Genomic DNA, 20,728 nt, shown 5'->3' with positions numbered 1-20,728 from the left:
GAGAAGGTTTCGTGGGAAGAAATGCAGGGGTGATATAAGTGAAGTGGGATTTGGTACGTGATGGAACAATGTGTAAGGTCATGTGCTTTGTAGACGTCTTCACCTCTGGAGCAACAGTGTTGCTATTGTTCAATAAAAAGCCGTGTCGTGAATTCCGCACAGCGTTTTCCAGACAGGCAGAGCAAGGAAATAAAAAACAGAGAAAAAAATAGACAAGAGAAGTGAAGTGAAGATACAACACAGGAGGGGTGTGTGAGAAGCGATTAGGTTCGCGCAACCATGTACCTTTATTCCAGGCGGGCAATGTGGTCAAACATGGTTCAAAATCTCCGACCCAAAGGGACAGAAGCGATCAGAGCCAATGGAGAAGGAGACATGTGAGGGATCGAAACAAGGCGCCACCGCACGCGATGCTGCAGACAACATTCTGTGCCTGCAGCCGAAGATGTTTGGGTCTTGGGACAGCGTTTCAACGCCGACCTCCACTACTATAGCCGCCAGCCATGGGTTTACTGGTCCCACCGCGCAACTGGCGGCGTAGCGCGCACACCTGGCAGCATTGGGCACAGATTATTTTTTTTTGCGGCGCAAGGGCCAGACTCTTGTGCTGAGATGAGTAGTTCGTGACCAGGCGGCTAGACTAGGCGTGCATCCGATACGTTAAGAGGAGTAATTAAGGTATTGGAGGGCAAGGCGAGCCGTTGATCTACAACACGAACACGGCAGCTAGCCTTTTGTCCAGTTGCCGTGCCGAATTGCGGGTCTGTCCGGGGTCAAGTTGCACAGGGAAATAACCAAGGGCGTGCGAGCCGCCCGCAGCGTCAGAGAGTGCGTTGGGGGATGGATGCAGCGGCCAGGACGGTACGACGAGAAGGACAGCGACGCGTAGGTGTGCAGCATGAATATGGGGACTGGGTACACGCAAGTGTACCGGAGCGAGGCTTGGGCGATCCGACGATAGGTGAATGCGAGCCCGATACAGCGCATCGAGAAGGATGGGATCTGGTGGCAGTGGTGGGTGGGGCGAGGTTTGGTAGCAGTGCTCAGGCTGCGTTTCAGGCCGGCCGGCTTGCGGGACTTGATTGGCTCTGCGGCTCACGCTACGCCGCAGCCTAACACGTGAGTGCGCCCGTATGATTGGCCCGTAGCGCCCCAGCATGCCATGCTACTATTTTTCTTCTTCGTTGTCGTCTTCTGCATTCTATGCGACCACTTTGACGCCCATCTATTTTCCGAGATTAGCACCCGAGATTCAGGGCCCCAAGTATAGGCACTTGGCTACTAAGGCGCGCGTGGCACCCGCTCGGCATCCCAGGTCACGCGCACCCAAGAAATGAGCAATTCACCCCATCGTCCAAGGCCAGCCACCAAAACCGACTTCTTATCGATAGCCACTGTTTCACGGATCAGCATCGGCACTTGGGGCCCAGGCCACCCCCCGCCTGTCAGCAGAACCGGCAGATTACAGGAAGTCGTCTCGAGGCTAACCACGTCGGACTACGTCCGTAGTCTTTATTGTGTAGTGGCGACTCAAACCCGGAACGCTTGAGGACATGCGTTTCAGTGGCCGAAGAGTCGCACTCAATCCTACCAGCACCATTACCAAACTCAAATCCTTCCATGGAGGGGCTCATAATATAATATGGCAATCTGCGTATACATGGCGTTTCTTAGACTGATTCAGAAGAAGCAGTGGGTATTCCGCTTGCTCTTACGCATCGTCCACTGAGATCACCTCATACAAAGTGGTTGAATTGAGAACAGGGAAGCAGTGACTTTGTTTTTCCCTGCCCTTCTCCCGCCAGTAGTCGAGTAATCCGGTTCGAATGGTTCTGGACTACACATAGATGCGCTAACATACTACCTGAAACACTTTGACCCAACCAATTTCTACACCTACCGAGTCTACATGCACACTGCATCATTTTTTTTAAAAAATACCGCAGCTGAAGTCCGCACGTGGGCATGAGTTTAGGGGTATGCAGAAATAGTCTGCATAAATTTGCGCACCTGACTATCCATGTGTTGGACTTTGTCCTGTAGTGAGTTTTACCAGTTGAAGGGGCTACCATCATCTGCTACACCAAGATCTCTCTTGGCAGATTCACTGCGAGGGGCTTCTTTCGCCCCTCCCAGGTTCCAAGCTATGCATCCAAGCCACATGTAGCAGGGTGGAATGACGTCTACGCAGTGAGACATTATTGCTGTTTCGATACTGGTACGGATATCAAACCGTGAGATAGGTACCATGGTGTTGTTGAGACAGACTGAGTGGAACAGCACTTGCCATTTCAGCACTTGTCATCTCAGCACTTGCCATGTTCTTGGGGGTCCGAAATAGCCGGATGAAAACTGCCACTACCACAATAGTGTAACTATGCAATAATGCTAATATTACTTGCTCGTTATATATTGGAAACATATAGTTGAATAGAACTCGACTTAATAAGAATACTTAATACTTTACAAATTTCACAGAAGTCTACATTAGTAATCAAGGCTGTAATCTGGATTGATGTTGGACATAGTGATTATCCCGCTATTGCGGTTCCCTGAGAGCAATCTCCCTTATACTTTCCATTTCCCAAATACTGTGATTCTCAGCAACGGAGAGAGAAGTGACAGTGAAGTATCGACAATCGCAGTCAACATGAACAAACGAGTCTTCAACACTGCATTTTGCATGTTACATCCCCCCATTCTCGTAACTCACAGCTACATCCCTTTCAATGAGTACATGCAGAAGCAACCGTTTCCTCTACAAACCTCATCATTGACCCAGAAAAAAATCCATCACACATGTCCCTTCTGTGAACTCCATCAACACCATCACATATTAACCTCCTCCATATAAAAAAAAACTCCGCTCCTCTCCCCAAAATATGATCCTTACCATACAAAACTCACTACTAACCCCAGACCCACTTACCAAGCACAGAAATCAGAACAAACCAAACCCACCAAGTCAAAAAAAAATGGCCGTAGACCTATCCCGCCCGACAGACTGCCAATGCAGAGTCGTCCAAGACATCTGGACCTGCCAACACACCCGCGAGGTCTACTCGCAAACCTGCTACATGGTGTCGCACTGGCCATCTCGCTGGGTCACGTTTTTGACCCATCAGACGTTTTGCCCGGAGTGCTTGGCGCGAATTGCGAGGGCGGCACGGGAGTTGGAGGAGAGGGGTAGGGAGGATGAGGAGCGGTAGATTCTAGAGAGGTGTGCTTATGGGTAGTAGAAGAGGGGAGGGGGGAGGGGGGCATGTATTAGTAGGTATTAGGAAAGACCGGGGGGGGGGGGGTTTTTGTTGGAGAAAGGAAGGAAAAGGGGGAAAAGGCCATGATTAGATATGTTTAAAAGGATTATAAAAAAAAAGATGGGTAAACCACTTTCAATCCTGCATATCCTCATCTTCGTCTTCGTCTTCATCCTCGTCATCATCCGTCTGCGCATCATCCTGCTCCCCATCCTCCAATCCCGCTGTATTTCTCACTTCAACAAGTCCAAAGACTTCATCCGGCAAGCCGTCCCAGCCTACCTCCCTCTTCACGGTGATGAGGCCAAATTCGCATACGCCATTGAACCCACCATCACGGCGACTCTTGCCGAAAAAGCCCACGACGATTTCATCTTGGGCGGGTTTAACCTCGATGATTTCACTTTCATCTTCCGTATTGAGTTCACCCTTGCTGTCTCCATTCGACAAATGCACGCGGACGCCATCGTCGGGGTTAACTTGAATAGAGGTAATTTCGACGCCCTCAGGTAGCCTTATCTTTTCGGAGGCGTGGCCGCCGAAATGGTGGGTGGAACCGTACGTTCGCATTGGACCCCAGTGAGACACATGGCCGTCCGCGTACTTGACTACACCGCCGTCCCAGAGACAGCCGACGCGCAGGTCAATCGACACGGCGCGGTGCAACTTCCCGTCTGCGCCGCGTTCGCGGAGGAGCTGCGCCCATTCGTAGGGGTCGCGCGGACGGTAACGGTCGGAGGAGTCGGAGGAAGTGTATGCGAGGTGTTTGCGGAGGACGATGCTGGAGCCGGGGATGCGGATGAAGGATTTGCTGGCGAGGAGTTTCCACACGTTTGCTGTGGTGGTTTCGCGGCCGTTGGAGGCGAGGATGCGGAGAGCGAGGGGCGAGGTGCGGGTGAAGCGCTCGTCGAGTTCTGACTCGGTGAATTGCATGGTTGTGGGGGCGTTGTTGAGCCATTCTTCGGGCTGTGAGTGCTCGGTGTTGTTGAAGGTTATGCGTGCGATGCCGCTGGGTGAGTTGATGTGGAGGATTGCGGGACCACCTTCGTCATTGTGAGTTATGCTCACGTCTGGCCTTGCTTTGCGAGTGGTTTCGGGGAGGATGGGGTCGGTTGGGAGGCGGAAATGGGGGAGCATGCGGAAGGAGAGTGCATCTGCTAGGTCCCAGCGTGCGTTGTTGGGTGTGTTTTCCGGGTCAACGACTACGCCTTCTTGCTTCAGGTAGCGCGAGTATGCGGTTTGAGAGACAAAGTTCTTGACCCAGTCTTGGGCGTAGCCTCGCTCCATAATACCAGGGCGATGCGGCGAGCCGAATGCATGACCGACTTCATGCATGTGAGCACCCTGTCCAATTGCACAGGCTTCCCATAAGGTAGTACACTGTCCGTTGTCGTTACCCACCTTTTCTCCAGGCTTGCGGGTGTCGGTCAAACAGCTGGTAACTTCTTCTAGAAAGCGTGGCCAAGAGTAGGTCAAGTGGCTTCCAAATATGCCCAATGATATACCACGCTGATCATGGCAACCAAGGGCGGCGTGTCCGAGAATAAGATCCTTGGACTTGCTGTAGTGAGAGTCTAAGATCAGGCCAGCTACTATAGGCTGAGCATCAGGAACGAACGGACCTCCAGCATCTGTCAACGCTTCCTTGAAATAGTCGAAAACGGCGCCCTTGGTGCGAGCTCTTTCATTCTGCTGTGCGATGTTCTCGTCGCGAATCTCCTTGACTGTCTTGGAGGAGCGGATGATGTGAATCTTGGCTGTAGACCGTATAGCATCGTCCTGTGCGAGAGTTTGGCCAATGCGCGCATTGGTAAACTCCCGACTAACAGTGTCTGCAGTCCATTCCTCCTCTAATCTAAAGGAGCGCCTTCCAATACCTTTTTGTCTCAAATCTTCGGCAGTCATGGCTTGCCACATGTACGCAGTCATACGAAGCTTGGCAATGGCAGCATCCAAGTCCGAATGTGCTGAAGATACACCAGCAGCCTTGTTAGGAGGACAATCCATGAGACACGGCGAGTCAGAAGCAACCATGATTGCGAGGTGGAGAGGTGGATACTGCATCAGAGGCCAGTAATTGACGTTCGTCTCAACAGTATGTTCGATGCAGTCGTTACAGATGTAGGCGAATTCGAGCCTGTTCAATCCTGGCGAGAGCATGACCATGGCCTTGAAATGGCCGCCTGCTAGAGGCCATGTCTGCTCTGGGAAGTTTTCGGATTTGTTTGCTGCTTTGGTAGTCACGTGGATGTAACTTCCTTCAGCGGCTTCGAAGCCATACGTTCCGGTGACAAGAAGGCAGCGCTAGGGAATGTGTTAGTAAGTTCAACTAATATAGCAACAGATATCGCACTTGATGAATTGTCTCTCCATCTTCAAGGTTGGTGATTTTAAGAGGACTTGTGATTGGTGCCATAATGACGATGGGCAGAGGCTATGTGATGAGGTGAAGTCAATTGAGTGGAAATATCAAGGAGATGCTGAAAAGGCTGGTTGATTGATTTTGGAGGAAATGAATGTTTTGTTAACTTCAAGTCTTGCGTTATCCTCCTTATATCTTTCCAGGCGCTCTGGAGGAGTTGATACCCCTTGCGCAAGTATTCAGGCAGCTGTCCAGATTGAGACTAGTTCCAACGATGCTGCCTGTTGTGCATCCGCTTGCGAACTTGCACCAGGCGCCATCCGGTCCGCGATCAATCCGTAACGGCTCGCGATATTAAACATCTCTTCTGGTTCGACTTGCTGCCTACAATACTACAAGGGACATGATGGTGCTGAATACTTCCTTGGAATGAAGCTGTTATTCCCGGGCTGCGTCCGTGCTAGATGAGTGATATGCGTGCACTCGGTTTCGACATTGATGTCCAGAAGTTCAATACAGGCGACCGAGTTTATCAAAATGAATAGCTTGATTGGAGTGAAGTGGCAGTCATTGTTGATGACGAGCGAAGCTGCGCGCGTGGCTGGAGATGGTGGAATGGCAGGATAATGTGTTTACATCTTCGAGTGGAGTGTGCACAATGTCCATCTGCGCGTCGCCTATCGGTGAGTTCATCAATGTAGGTCTGAGGAGCGAATACGATATTCAAGCCTTTTGGCCTGGTCGGAGTCGGCGCGATTGTTGCAGCGATCCAGACGCGTGGCGCCAGATCAATCAGGGTCTTCGCCTATCTTGAAAATGTGGACCGTGCGCCGATCACCAGAATCTAGACACAACGGCGTTTTCGCCATCCCACATTCTCTCGTCTTGTGTCAAACCGCCATCATCCAGCGTACCCACACCAGACCTAGTCCCAAGTTTATCCACAATGGCTTCTCTCTTATCATCCAACTCCAGCATGAGCATATGTGACATACGCAACTGACCTCAGCCCGTGCTATCACTTGTGTACATACGTTTCGCCCACGATAAGACGTTGAGGGGCACTACTGTTTATACCATCATACTCGCTCGTCCGCCCGCCTAGCATCTCCTGAAGAGAGCACCGAACTACTCACCTGCCATTGCGCTTTGTTGTGCTGCTAATCACGTCAAAACTGCTACCATGGACACTACCGAAAGCGACTCTTCTGTCCCCGTAGCCGGTGACTCGGTCTTTAGTATTTCACGACCGTCATCTGCCTCTTCGATCCGCCCTGCCGACACGCCGAAAGACCTCCCCGCGGGCGCCCCCGTATCTCACCTATTCCAGGTTCGACACACACCGACCGCCGGCCGTGCCGTTTTCGCTACCCAAGACATCCCCGAAGGCACACTTGTATGGCAGTCAACGGATCTTACACTGTGCGTGTTGCTACGCGAGTATAGACGTGAGGTGTGCGGGCAATGTTTTGGGTACGACTATGGACGAGATCTGAGCATACGAGACAAGACAGTGGGGTTTGCTTTCTGCTCGGAAGCGTGTCAAAAAACGTGGCAGGAGGAGCAGGGGGAGATTGGGATCCAGACTTGGACTGCTGTTGAGAATCTGATCCGAAAGAGGAGCAAAGAAGATAGTGACATGGTGGACGTTGACATGCCGCGGCCCAAGAAAAAAGACATTAGCAAAGCTTGGGATAGTGTGGCTGGGCAGGCGGAGTTGATAAGGAGTGCAAGGGAAGCGGAGCAAGCGGATGGTGTGGACGGCCAAGCTGCGGTGGCCATTTCGAAGCAGCACAAAAAGGCTGTTTCCAAGGCGCTACAGGGACGTATTACCCCCGACGTGATGAGTTTCTGTGTCAGTGGTATCTTGTGGCGCCACCATCATCCTGAGCAGTGGGAGCGATTAGAGGCGCTTGCAAACGACAACACGCCGTACCACAGTTCTGATGATCTGGATGCTTTCACACGGGCCTACCTGCACTTGCTTGCGATTCTGCCCGTGGAGCTCCTCCCACTGGTGACTGCGGAAACGCTTCTCACGCTGTCGAAGCGCGACTCGCACAATTCGTTTGGCATTCGCTCGCTCGAGGACGAAGGGTCAGAGTTCTTCGGCTATGGATGCTGGCCGGCTGCAAGCTACTTCAATCACTCGTGCGGGCCGAACATTGAGAAGAAGCGGGAGGGGAGGATATGGTATTTCAGGGCGGGAAGAGAGATTGAAAAGGGACAGGAGCTGTGCATTACGTATTTGAGTGGAGAGGAGAGGAAGCTGAGTCGCGGGCAGAGGATGCTGAGGCTGAGTAAGACGTGGGGATTTGATTGTGGATGCGAGAGATGCGAGGCGTTGTAGAATGGATGGCCGTAGTGTGCAGTAGCGATTGGTAAGGCATATCGTTTGCATCAACAGTTGGGGTGAGCATGTTGCCAAGAGCGACATGGGCTGAGGCTGTGGTGGTTGTGGTGCGGCCATTGGCTGGCTAGGAAGGGCCGGCATCACAGGCAATGGGCCGGTAGCTGTCAGGTGGAGAGCAGAGCAAATGGTAGCAGTAGTGTATTATTGATGATTACAGACCCCGTGCGCGAAGGAGCTTGCTGGAGACCCCTCGTCGACTAATGGGACAGCGGAAGCCGGATCGGGCATCGGGCCGAAAGTATATGCGCGTGAGGAACAGCCCAAGGGCACATCTGCATCTTCCGGGCCGACACATGGGCTGCACATGGCGGGCATGCTTGTAGTGTAGGTACTTGGAGGCCAACCTGTCGTGCGAGTTACGCCACAGGCGTCAAAGGATGTTTGTGTGCAGAGGCGAGGGCGCAAGGCGAGTGATTGACGTCTTCTGAGGCGGTTCCCACTAGGCAGTGACGTAAGAGATCCGCCGCACTAAATGGACCCTGCAGACGGACTAGGACCGTTGGGTTGCGAGCAGAGAGTCCAAAGGAATTAATCCATCGGGGGAGGGGGAGGGGGGGCGTCGAGCAGAGACGGCGGGAGATTGCGTCCCCAGCAGACGGACAGGCAGCGGGCAAGGGCAGGGGGTGGGCTTTTTCATGGGCTCTGCCTTGATTGTACATGCATGTGGCCGTTGGGGCCCATTGGCATGGTCGGATTGGCATGCTAAGAGAGCGTCTTCTCTTCCAAGGCCTGTCTGAGGGCTGCATGCAGTGTGGCGTAGGCCGCCCCGTGCCTAGCGAGCTTTGTGAGCCTCTAGTTGACGGATCCGCTCAACCTCGCGGCATGCCATGGAGCTGAGAGAGGGCTGCCGGCCATTCCGCGGTGCGCCGCTATGGCAAGAGTGCATTCGCGCGGAGGTAGCGTGTGTGGTGAAGAAGAAATATCAAGTCGTTGCCCACATGCTACATAGAGCTTATTAGAAGCACCGTCGCAGCCGCCAAACTTCCTCTTGTTCCATCCGATTGATTGCCGCCTGCCTGCCTGCCCGTGAGCGGCCAAAAAACTGCAGTCTGACGAAACCAGATAGCCCCGCGCAAACCACTACCACACTCCCACTACTGCCTGCGACTGCCCATCATCAACACCTGCTATACACCCTACTAGCCCTACACCCACCCTAGAGCACTGTACAGCACTGCACTCTACTCTACTCTACTCTAGCATCAGCCGCACCCCCCCCCAAGGCCACATCACACCAAGCACAGCCCGTTCTGTCCACGTCCGACGGCAAACCCTTGCTCGCTCTGGGCTAGCCACAGCAAGCACCACCAGCACCACCACACCCTGCGACGTCTTTGACGCGGCACGCCAAAATATCCAGACGAGCGTCATACCTCCACCCTGACCACTACTGCTGCTACCAAACGCGGCGTCACTGTACCGTACTCATACAGTATTGGCTTTGGTGGAGAACAGCCACGCCCACATCGAGATCCAGAGCTGCCCTTCCCCGCGAAGCACATGCAATTCCAGTCCACGCCCAGCTCTCCACGGAGCGGGCGCAAGAAGATGAGCTTGCCAGTAATTGAGGTGAGACGACTTGTTTTTTTTGGTCTCCCTGTTTTTTTTTTCTTCTCTTGCTGTTCTCCCGCCCATCTTGCATCCTGTCCCCATGTTTTTCCTCTTCGACTGCCGCAGTGGCACACACGCCCACCCACGCACCAGTCAGGGGCGCGACGGGCACAATAACGCCCCATGGCCGCCTCAGGGCTGGCGCGCGTGGTTGCAGCTTGTTTGGCGATGATGTAGCCCGCATCGTCATCTGGCGCACGGACGCGTTATGACGCATGTCGCTCCTACTCTCCTGCTCAGGCCTCACCTCACGCCTTCCCTCGCTCGTGCACGCCTTTCTCTTCAACCACCACCACCACCTTTCCCATTGTCTTTTTTTCCCATTTTCTCCACCACCAGTCCACTGCCGTGACACTACCGTCCCGTTGCATTCTTCCCCTTCTCCTTCTTTTGCTGCTACTGCTGTTGCTGCTACACCCGGCTATACTCGGTCGTATCAAGCCCATCTCTGCCTATATCCGTCTCCCAGCCCAAGCGACCCCGCCATCCCCAGCGGCTTTGTAATTCACTCCTGTCCACGCACACGCACACTAAACATGGCCGCCATACAGAATTTTAAGAACTTCCTGCGCCATGGCAAACAGGCCCGCCACAACGCTGAGCCCACGACAAATGTATCCAATGTCCATGCCCAGTCGCAACATCAACGCTACAACCAGGCTCCCGAGCCCGCACATCATGGCATCTCGGAGCCCGTAATGGACCACAAGCCCCTTCAAAACAACCCTGCTCCCCATGGCGACTACTCGGTCGGCGCTGGCGCTGGCGACAACCGTCACATTGCCGCTCAAGCAGGCGACGCCGCTGCTCGTGCCGTTGCCGACAACCAGAAGAAGCAGGCTGCCGCAAAGGGCGCCGGTGTTGACCCGTCTGTACTCGAGCGCATTGTTGCAGAGGAACGCGAGGCAAAGGGCAAGCTGCCCAGATACCCTGGCCTCGAGCGCTGGACACTGCTCGAGAAGATGGGTGACGGTGCCTTCAGTAACGTCTACCGCGCACGAGACAACACTGGCCAATGGGACGAAGTCGCCATCAAGGTCGTTCGTAAGTTCGAGATGAACTCACAGCAGGTCAGTACTACCCAAATCCTTTGCCCAAACCCTCTGCCCCACCTCCTGCCCTCTTGCCCATTTCTACAATGTCGTCATTCCTCTCCCTTACCCGATCCCGCACCGAGAAGAAGTTGGGTGTTTTTTGGACGTTACCAACGCGAGGCCGGTGTAGGACAAGCATATACATCCGGACTTCAAAGCGCCAAAAGCAGCAGAGGTGCGATAGATTTACTTCCCTGATGCTCGACTTCCTAGCATCCTCGTTTCCCATCATGCATGGACTTTTGTGGGCAGACACTAACTGCCCTATAGAGAGCAAACATCTTAAAGGAAGTACAAATCATGCGCCAACTCGACCACCCCAACATTGTCAAGCTCATTGACTTTTCCGAATCACGGCAATACTACTACATTGTCCTCGAGTTGTGCCCCGGCGGTGAACTGTTCCACCAAATCGTTCGCCTTACCTACTTTTCAGAGGACCTTTCTCGCCACACCATTATTCAAGTCGCCAAGGCTCTGCAATATCTGCACGAGGAGGCGGGTGTTGTACATCGGTTCGTATTCTGCTCTTACGTCAACGAGATCAACCACTGACGTCATAACCAGAGACATTAAACCTGAAAACCTTCTTTTCTACCCAATTCCGTTTGTCCCCACCAAAAACCCCAAGCCAAGAGGGCCTGATGATGAGGAAAAGGCTGATGAGGGCGAGTTCGTCAAGGGTAAGGGTGCTGGTGGCATCGGTCTGATCAAGGTTGCCGACTTTGGTCTCAGCAAGGTCATTTGGGATACCCAGACAATGACACCTTGCGGTACTGTCGGTTACACCGCTCCTGAAATTGTCAAGGATGAGCGCTACTCCAAGAGTGTTGACATGTGGGCACTGGGTTGCGTGCTCTACACTCTTCTTTGCGGTTTCCCACCATTCTACGACGAATCCATCCAGACCCTTACCGAGAAGGTTGCGCGTGGCCAGTACACTTTCCTTTCTCCCTGGTGGGACGACATCTCCAAGTCTGCCCAAGACCTGGTGTCCCACCTACTGACAGTAGACCCTGAGAAGCGTTATGACATCAACCAGTTCCTCAACCACCCATGGATACGTGAGGCTGACGAGCCTACTTATTCTGCTTACGACGCACCACCTCTTGCGACACCTGCTGCCAAGAAGGAGCGTCTTCAGCCAGACTTTACCCACCTTGAGTCGCCAGGTGCGCGCCGCATGGACTTCCGTTCGCCAGGTGCCGTCAACCTTCGAGAAGTTTTTGATGTCAGTTATGCTGTACATCGTCAAGAAGAGGAGGGAAAGAGGAAGAAGCAATTCAAGCAAGGATACCGTGGGGCAAACGCCATGAACTCTTTGAATGCACTTGACGAGAACGAAGACGATGATGAGTACACTGCCGAGTCCGTACCATACGATCCCTCGTCACAACATCCACCAGCGAAGCTTCCCAAGTCGCAAGGTGCCGACGTGTCTGGTATGGAGCAGAAGATGCGCAACACCACATTATCTGCCGCAGCCCAAGCACGTCAACAGCAAGCTGCCGCACCACAACAACGGGGTTATGGCCAACATTCTGCCGCTGTAGCAGCCGCGGCTAAGCGCCAGGTCAAGAACAAGGGTGCCTTTGAGCTCAACATGGACACATCGAGTATTCTGGGCCGTCGAGCCAAGAAGGGACCTGCGCCCAGTGGTCTAAGAAACAACATCTCTGTTGGTGGAACATGACAATCATCGTCACTTACAAAGGATTGGTAAAGAGCTGGCGCGCTTTTTGACAATGGGGATTGCTATGAGAAGTCATGACGGCGTAGAGTGTGGTTTTCCTTTCTTGTCTTTCATTGCTCAATTTTCTTTTTTGGTGTCTGTCTCTGTGTCTCTGTGTGTTTCTTCTTTTTTTTTCCCCACCGATTTTAGTTGGGTCATATCCATGTAGTGGAACGTCCTGTTCTCCTCTCATAGCATTAGTTTGTAGTAAGTAGTCACTGTCCTTTTCGATGTGCAAAAAAGGGGCCATCCAACGCGCCTTTGTGCGCTTTCTTGTTCTTCTGGGCATGAGAGGGGGGAGGATAAGCGTTTTATGTGTATGTGGATGGATACAAACAAGGGGACATGCCACATATAACGGCCACAAACCCATGTGAACTTGGACACTTATCAATGAAAATATCATCGGGAAAAACAAAAACGGAGAGACATGAGAACATGTATTAGAGAAGTACTTATGCGTCACCTTTGCCCATTCACATACCACACACCCACACACACACACACACACACCACATCTCTAACCGAACTAAAAGAAAAAAGTTTGTATTTGCATGCCTAAGTTGTCTGATCCTGGGGGGAAACAGGAACATTTTGCTCAAAAGGGGAAATTAAAGTGTGAGTGGGCAAATCAAGGACAAAGAAGAAGAACCATTTCTTGGTAAGTAGGGAAAAGCCCAGGGTAAAAATAAAAATAAAAAAAATTCTAGAACACTGTTTCCTCTTCCCCAACCATCATACAGATGCAATATGTATAGGGATTAAAAAAAAACACACTTGTTCCATTTACAAACGTTAATACTTTCTTTCTCTCTCTATCGCTTGGGCACAATCCCTGCAGCAGCATTCATCAGGCTCAGACTCGTACCTGACGCAACGGGCGTCATGGTGCCGGGTGTGGGCGCTCGCGAGGGAACGTTACTCCTGTTGTGTGCCATGTGTGCCTTGACCAGGTGGCCAGCACACAGCGCACTGTTAAGCGACAGTTCGCCTGCAAGCACACCGGCGGCAATGACGCGAGCAAGCTGGCGGGCATTGTCACCGGGAGAAGTTGGGTGGGCACCTCGTACGCCGAGCAAGTCGAGCATAGCGGATTGGGGCTCGAGAATGGTTCCTCCACCAATGGTGCCGACTTCTATCGAAGGCATTGAAACCGAAATCTGAAGGTTACCGTTGACACTGGTAGAAAATGTTAGCAAATTTGTTACCCAATATAGACAGACCATATGAAGAGAGAAAAAAAACTTACTTGTTCATAATGGTGATGCAGTTGGCACTTTCAACAACTTGGGCAGGATCTTGGCCGGTAGCCAAGAAGATGGCAGCAACAATGTTCGCAGCATGCGCGTTGAATCCACCCATAGCACCAGCCATGGCTGAGCCGATAAAGTTCTTGGAAATGTTCATCTGGACGAGATCATCGACTTCACACTTGAGGACTGATCGGACAACAGCGCCGGGAATCATGGCTTCGGCAACAACACCCTTGCCGCGACCGTCGATCCAGTTGATGGCAGCAGACTTCTTGTCGGTACAGTAGTTACCAGATACAGCAACCACACGCATGTCCTCGAAGCCGCAGTCATTAGCCATGACGTTCAGAGCATGCTCGACACCCTTGGAAATCATGTTCATGCCCATGGCATCGCCAGTCGTAGCCCTGAAGCGAACGTAGATGTTGGTTCCGGCAATGGCAGATTTCATCGATTGCAGCCTGGCGAAGCGAGAAGTAGAGTTGAAAGCATCCTTCATGGTCCTCTGGCCTTCTTCAGAGTCAAGCCAGATCTTTGCAGCACCTGCGCGTGCGAGGCTGTCGAATCCAATACAAGGTCCACGAGTCATACCATCGCCAGTGATAACAGTAACGGCACCGCCACCAGCGTTGATAGCCTTTGCACCACGCGAAGTTGAGGCGACAAGCACACCTTCAGTAGTTGCCATGGGGAGGAAGTAGTTTTGACCGTCGATGAGCATTGGGCCGGCAACACCAAGAGGAAGAGGGAGATAACCAACAACGTTTTCACAGCATGCGCCATGGACAAGATCATAGTTGTAATCCTTGTATGGCAGAAGCGAGCGTTCCAGCAGAGTTGATGTCTCTCGTGTAGCGTGTGTTCGGGAAACGAGACCACGGCGAATCTTGACAGCGCGAGTCTTGTCGCCAAGCGTCTTCTCCAGTGCGTAACCTGGGATCTTACCCCTGAGCGACATCTCAATCAGTTCCTCGTCGGTCATCTTAGGGGTCTGTTTGTCCTTGATCATTTGTTCAAGAATCTCGTAGGGACGGTTGGGCTGACGTTGCTGCTCTTCCGTTGGGCCTGCTGGAATCTCTAGCTGGGGTCTTGTCTGGATTTGTGTAAGTGGCTGTAGACACTTGGCTTGTTCCTCTGGGCCAGGAGTACGGGGTGGGGTAGGCATGTGCATGGATGGAACGCGAGGGGTTCCAGGGACAGTCGGGGCTCCATCTAGGACTTCGGAGGGGGAAGGAGGCTCGAGTGGCTTGTGCGGCTCTTTGATTGTCCATCGAGCGGCATTGAAGAGGTAACCGTTGAGGACCACGCTCATGACAAGCGCAAGTACAATCCACTTGCTAAGGAACGGATCTTCCAGACTCTTGAGCACGCCATCGACAATGTGAGTGCTAATGTTCGTGCCAAAGGCATGCTCTGAGTCGGAAAGAGAAGGCTCGGCATAGTGAATCGAAGGAAATTCGAGCTCGTACTTGATCGGCATGAGAACAGTAACAATGGTTGATGTTGCGGCTTCCTTTGCCTGCTCGAAGATGTGATCCAAGCCACTTCCAGCAACCTTGAAAGGATCCAGGGGAGGGGTAGAGCCAACAACAGAGACAAAATAGGACTTGTAAGGCGTGAGGCCAAACTTGAGCGTGGTAACATTGAGGATGTTGACAAGGAAGAATCCAGCGACCATGAAAATCTTAAACTTGGGGACGGTGATCTTCTGTCCAAAGACAGTCCTGCTGTTGTTGCTAACCTGCACGTCACGAGCACTGGGCCAGTCGTTGCTGCGAGCAACGCTCTCGGCGACTTTGCCGTCAATGCCGTCGTCCTCGAGAGCGCGGCGAAGAGCAACATGACGCTTGATTCGGTTGATCTCAAGCTTGACGGTGAGAATGGACGTGTAGAAGGTCAGAAGCATGAGGGCATCGAAGAAGAGAATCCAGGCACCTAGGAAACAGAACTGGCGTAGACCACCTTGGATTCCAGACAAGGCGCCTGCGACGAGAACCAGAATCTCAAAGAAATAGTCACGGACAACCTCGTAGCCAGTCTTCTTGATAGCAGTCTGCACAGCGGATTGAATCGTTACAGGCTCGCCTCGCTTCTCCTCGGCTGCTCGTCGGCCGTCCAAGGAGGCAGACAAGACGGCCTTTGTGAGAACGATGGGCTTTTCAAATCCGATGATGACAACTAGGAAGGGAAGTCCTTCGGAGAGAAGGATCAAGTTGATAGAGACACCGAAGTAGGTCGTCACAGCGAGGGCAAAGAGGAAGGCAAAGGCAGATTGCAACAGAACAGCAGTAGCCAGCCAGAAGTTGGAACCCAGTCGCCTCATGGCGAGGAAGAGGGACACGAACGTCAGGTGCATGGCAAGGTATCCCATAGCCATGATGACAATATCACCAGTGTCGGCATTCTGGAGGTCAAGTTAGCAGAGTGCGCATTCGCCATGCGGGGGACGAAGAAATAGACGTACCTTGAGAAGGTCAACGAATGAGGTCCAAGAGTCGACGATCCAGTTGCGCATTCCTGAGGGGGCATTGCCGTTCTTGGAGGCACGCATCATCCACTTCTTCTGCTCGCGGGAACCTTCCTGCGCAGGGCTCTGGGCTTGGGTGACATCCTCTGGTGCGGGGATCTCTTGCATGGCCTCGAGGAATTTGGCAGCCTCGTCGTATGGCATGGCGTATGCGAGCGAGGTGTCGTCAGAAAGAGTGGAGAAGGGGCTGTAGGAGCTGGGAAGGAGCTGTGCAGACACATTCTGAGGGACAGATTGTTGCGAGGGGGCCAAGTTGAGGGTGCTGGACGAGGGGAAGACGAGGGTGACAAGGGCGAGTTCCTGTGCAGGCGAACATGTAAGCTCATGAGGTTTGGAGAGATGTGAGTGAGTGGGACATACCTGAGCGTTGTCGGCAGCACTACCTCTGGCGTCCGAGGCCTCCCACTGCCATGATGTTTCTTCTCCAACCCTCAGTGTCTTACTGCCCGCCAAAAGGGACTGGAAGTCGACATTCTTGGAGACATCGTCGACGCCACTCTCCAAGAGTCCCTTGTCCAAGACGCCGAGGTACGAGTAGCTGGCGAGGAAGGCAATGGTGACAATGGTATGGATGGGATGCGTGCATGCCTTCTTGGCTACCGAGAGCAGGACGGGGGACAGGTGACGGTCGAACCAGGTTGGGACAGTCTTTTGCTGGTCGCCCGTCGCCTGCCAGCGGCTGGCGAGTGATCCTAGCATTGTGGGCGTCTACCTGAGCGTGATCGAGGCGTGGAGGGGTTCCGGGGAATTGTTCGCATATGTACAGACACACGTACGGGTCGGTGGCTGTGCGGGGCTTATCCCCAGTGAGCGCCGATTACGAAGCAAGGCGGCGGAGACAATGGTTACTGTATGCGAGGTTATCTGCACAAAGCGTCTCGTGGCGTGCGTCGGAGACCGAAGCAGTTGTTTGTGAAGCGACTGCGCCCAGCCCTTTGAGTATTATGTCTAACCCCGGCAAGTATGGGGAGTGCTGCGATGCGACCAAAGACAAAGAAAAGCAAACTGCAGCTCGGAACAGAAGAAATTATTAGGGTGGAGTGAGCGAGAGGGGAGGGGAGGTAGGTGCTCGTGCGTAGGAAGAGTACATATGTACAGTACGTACAGAAGACGAAATGGGCTATCGGGGGGAATTGTTGGACGGCGCCCCTTAGCCAGGGTGCGCAGTGTGCATACCCCCCGTCCCACGACTTTTTTGACAGCGCTAAAAAGCACCGACAACACTCTCACCGCGCTTTGATCATACAAGACGGGCCTTGATTTGACACGCAAATACGCCTAACATGAGCAGATGCTCCTTTGGGGCATGCGGCACTTGGCCAGCTCATCGTCTACTTTGTGACCAGCATGCTAGCCCTGCCTGTCTGCAAAGTCTCCGATCCTGCGCCTTGGCAGAGGATAAAGAAAAATGGCCGACTTCACCGCCACACGCTGAGCGCCACACAAACGAAGCGCCACACGCAGGGTGGCGCTGCGTCGCCACACACGTGGCTGAAATTTCATCTGCCGGCTGATCTTCAGGGGAAAGACTGCGCGAGCGCCCCGTTGGCTGCCACCACCACGCCCACGATAAGGCTGCAGGCGCCGACTGGCAGAGCGTCCGCTTTCGGCCAAATACCGACTCTACCTGCGTACCTCCTACTGTGTAGTACACGTGAAAGCTATAACGACAATACGTGTGTAGGGCCTCGCGGCTATGAGCTCTACTGGTTCTACAGTCTAATCTAGCACTATGTACCGCCGCTTTGTGGCATCCTTAGTCAATACCACCAAACACACAGGGAATCCTGGCCGAAGTCACGAATGCTGCATTTGTCAAATTTCCATGTCAAAACAACTGCGTATGCCCAACATAGTACCGTTTCCATGGTTATTCTAAACAGCCACTACGACCCTTCTACCGCAAACTTGTCTAGTTCTCACAGAATCCGAGCTATCTACGGTCTACATTCTTTTCAGGCCGTGTGAAACTGCTTCATCGATACTTGTCAGAGATTTGGCCGAAAGAAGCAAGCACAACCGTGGTGAGAAGGATTTTAGATGGGGAAAAGCTTGTCTGCTTTTGGTAGTAAGTACGGTGCTGACCAATTTGGGCATATTCCGAACTGGCCGCAAAACTCACCCATTGTGTACACCAGAGCTGGCTCCCTGCTGCACGCCTGAAAGTATAGTACATAAGTACATCAATAAGTACATATGTTCCGTTTTAAGTACGTGACAAACCGCAGTGAACGCAGGCCTTGTCCAGGTAAGTATACCCGACGGCGAACCAAACCGTCGCAACCTCTTCTGCTTACTCGCCAACCATCCTAGCCGTCGTAGGTCCATTGTCATGTGTAGTGCGCTTCAGACAGACGGCGTCTGGCCACCAAACTTGGCTGTCATGGGTACATCGTCATTTGTAATGTGCTTCAGAAAGGCCGCGTCCGGCTTGTAGAGCATCACGTGAAAGTGCTCCACTGCATGCACGCTCTTCAGGCTCTTCCAGTTCTTGAACCACACCACCTCCTTGACCTTGGACGCAAACGTCTTTTGCACGTAGTCTTCAATCTGCTTCTTGGATGCTTCCGTACACCAGCCCGTCTCGGGGTCGTCTTCGAGCTCAAATTTGGTCCAGACGACGAGATGGACAATCTCTGGATCGATGCCATACGGCCAGTCGTTGTACAGGATCTTGATGTCCTCTGAACACGGTTAGACAGCGGTAGCAGCCAAGCGAATAGGGCACCCCGTCGTACCATCAAACTCGAATGGTTCGCCTCGGGGTTCCATGGTGTCCCACTTGAGACGCTCGTTGACTATGAAGTTCATGATGCCGCCATAATCCTTCTCGAGCTTATAGGTAAACTGCCGATAGCGGCGCAGCTCGCTCGGCAGGCGATGGAACTTGTCGACACGGTTGCTCTCTGGCGGGGGCCGTTAGCATCTCGCCTATCGGGTGTGAATCAATAACCGTACGGACAATCTCCCGCACCTGGTCCCATGCCAATACTTTGTACTCGCCGTCCGGCATCCCAATGATTGCCTTATCCTTGTCGCTGCAATTCTTTAGGAAGTCCGGGCACTCGCTCGGCCACTGGTCCTTTGGCACATTGACCAGCCAAAAGGGCAAGCCTTCGTGTCCCATGTTCGCGTCACGCTGATGACGCGGATCAACCCCAGAAAATGTTCAGAGTATAGTAATTAAACTGGAAATGTGACGAGATTGTGTGTGTGTGTATGTATGTAAGTATATACAAGGTTATATCGGCCAGGCTTGGGGATGGAGGAGAAGCCCAACAGGATGCGCGAGCCCAAAAGGAAAGTTGAACGACGCGTAGGATGTACGTAGTAAGTAGGGGACCCGCGCTTGGGCTTACTACGGTGAGCCATCCACCACTGCTGCAGACCTGCCAGCCATGGGATGTTTTGCGTCTAGCCTACTGTTTCAAAACGCGGCATGCGTTGGGGAAGCCATCGGCAGTTGAAGCGCACGTGGACCGCGTCATCTTTCTTTTGACTTTTTTTGTCTTTGCAACTGGCGAAGAGGTGCGACGATGGATGAGAAGAGCAAAGGGAACACAGGCCCAATATGTACATACGCACGTAACTGCACCATGTACAATCCTCTGCTGCCGACTCAAAACTGAAGAGCCGCACCACTGCACGCGACGGATGCAATCGTCTCACTTGGCCCTCCCAATCATAGCCATGTCTCCCCATCACGGACGCATCGCCAGCAATCTCCCGCGTCTTAACGTCGTGTGTTATGCGTCGGGTCTGCCTGGGGCCCCCAAGGGACCGTGCTACCTTCCATTGGTTACACCCCAACCCGCCCGAAACGCACGACAGCCAGCACCCCTCTCGCACCTATAGTGACCATACCGAACATCTGTTTTAACACCCGGCCATACAGTGTCTAGACAACCCAAGTTACATCATAATGGTCAGATGCGGCCAAAGGCCCGTCCATTGTTGTTTGAGCGCATCTCAGCAGCCCGTCTGGCAGGGTCTTCATCATGGCAATACTAACCCCCCAGATCCCCCAATCGCCTTCAGTCATATCTTCTCTTCATCCATTTTCCCTTTCAACCTACGCCTTACCCTTTTCTTAATCACCCCAGACTACCGACTGTTGTTTTCTTTTTTCTTCGCCTATTCTTCATCCAAATTACTTTTACTCTGTGGACCATTGCGGTTGTCACGTTCCGTTGGTGACTCCGTTTCACGTTACACTATCCTAGGATCCCTAGTCCAGTCGCCTTCTCCACAGATTATTTCGCATGTCACAGTGCAACATTCCACAGTGGACGCCCTGTGTTTCTATTTGTCCCTCTCCCGCTATTTGACGAGGGGCGTGTGTCTTTGAAATCGACGATATATACACCCACTTCCGCTCTCCCGGCGCATGGCTCGCACCTTGCTGTTTGGCAAAAAAACAAAAAACACGACTCCCATCGCTACACATCTTCGGATTGGGCACTACACCTAATCCAGGTT

General features: G+C 52.8%; 6 protein-coding genes across 6 annotated transcripts; 2 read left to right on the top strand and 4 right to left on the bottom strand.

Moving 5' to 3' along the window:
- Positions 1 to 706: 706 nt before the first annotated feature.
- Positions 707 to 1,159, bottom strand: COCVIDRAFT_15361 (hypothetical protein; the record flags this gene model as incomplete). The annotated part of the gene is made up of 1 exon (XM_014701872.1): positions 707 to 1,159. The coding sequence occupies one exon, from the start codon at positions 1,157 to 1,159 to the stop codon at positions 707 to 709; it is 453 nt and encodes a 150-aa protein (XP_014557358.1).
- Positions 1,160 to 3,392: 2,233 nt separating this feature from the next.
- COCVIDRAFT_15360 (hypothetical protein) lies at positions 3,393 to 5,673 on the bottom strand (the record flags this gene model as incomplete). The annotated part of the gene is made up of 2 exons (XM_014701871.1): positions 3,393 to 5,561; positions 5,611 to 5,673. The coding sequence occupies 2 exons, from the start codon at positions 5,671 to 5,673 to the stop codon at positions 3,393 to 3,395; spliced, it is 2,232 nt and encodes a 743-aa protein (XP_014557357.1).
- Positions 5,674 to 6,802: 1,129 nt separating this feature from the next.
- COCVIDRAFT_37122 (hypothetical protein) lies at positions 6,803 to 7,969 on the top strand (the record flags this gene model as incomplete). Its single annotated transcript, XM_014701946.1, has 1 exon — positions 6,803 to 7,969. One exon carries the CDS (start codon positions 6,803 to 6,805, stop codon positions 7,967 to 7,969), a length of 1,167 nt encoding a protein of 388 aa, XP_014557432.1.
- A 2,210-nt stretch (positions 7,970 to 10,179) lies between these two features.
- Positions 10,180 to 12,430, top strand: COCVIDRAFT_97259 (hypothetical protein; the record flags this gene model as incomplete). The annotated part of the gene is made up of 3 exons (XM_014701945.1): positions 10,180 to 10,713; positions 11,008 to 11,252; positions 11,305 to 12,430. 3 exons carry the CDS (start codon positions 10,180 to 10,182, stop codon positions 12,428 to 12,430), a joined length of 1,905 nt encoding a protein of 634 aa, XP_014557431.1.
- An 854-nt stretch (positions 12,431 to 13,284) lies between these two features.
- Positions 13,285 to 16,948, bottom strand: COCVIDRAFT_97334 (hypothetical protein; the record flags this gene model as incomplete). The annotated part of the gene is made up of 3 exons (XM_014701944.1): positions 13,285 to 13,648; positions 13,719 to 16,126; positions 16,187 to 16,948. The coding sequence occupies 3 exons, from the start codon at positions 16,946 to 16,948 to the stop codon at positions 13,285 to 13,287; spliced, it is 3,534 nt and encodes a 1,177-aa protein (XP_014557430.1).
- Positions 16,949 to 18,595: 1,647 nt separating this feature from the next.
- Positions 18,596 to 19,376, bottom strand: COCVIDRAFT_37119 (hypothetical protein; the record flags this gene model as incomplete). Its single annotated transcript, XM_014701943.1, has 3 exons — positions 18,596 to 18,933; positions 18,988 to 19,155; positions 19,208 to 19,376. 3 exons carry the CDS (start codon positions 19,374 to 19,376, stop codon positions 18,596 to 18,598), a joined length of 675 nt encoding a protein of 224 aa, XP_014557429.1.
- Between the last annotated feature and the right edge of the window lie 1,352 nt (positions 19,377 to 20,728).

Source organism: Bipolaris victoriae (assembly GCF_000527765.1).
Source record: "Bipolaris victoriae FI3 unplaced genomic scaffold scaffold_35, whole genome shotgun sequence".
Classification (NCBI taxonomy): domain Eukaryota; kingdom Fungi; phylum Ascomycota; class Dothideomycetes; order Pleosporales; family Pleosporaceae; genus Bipolaris; species Bipolaris victoriae.
The sequence above is the reverse complement of the archived record's forward strand: the minus strand, read 5'-3'. Positions and strand labels throughout refer to the sequence as shown.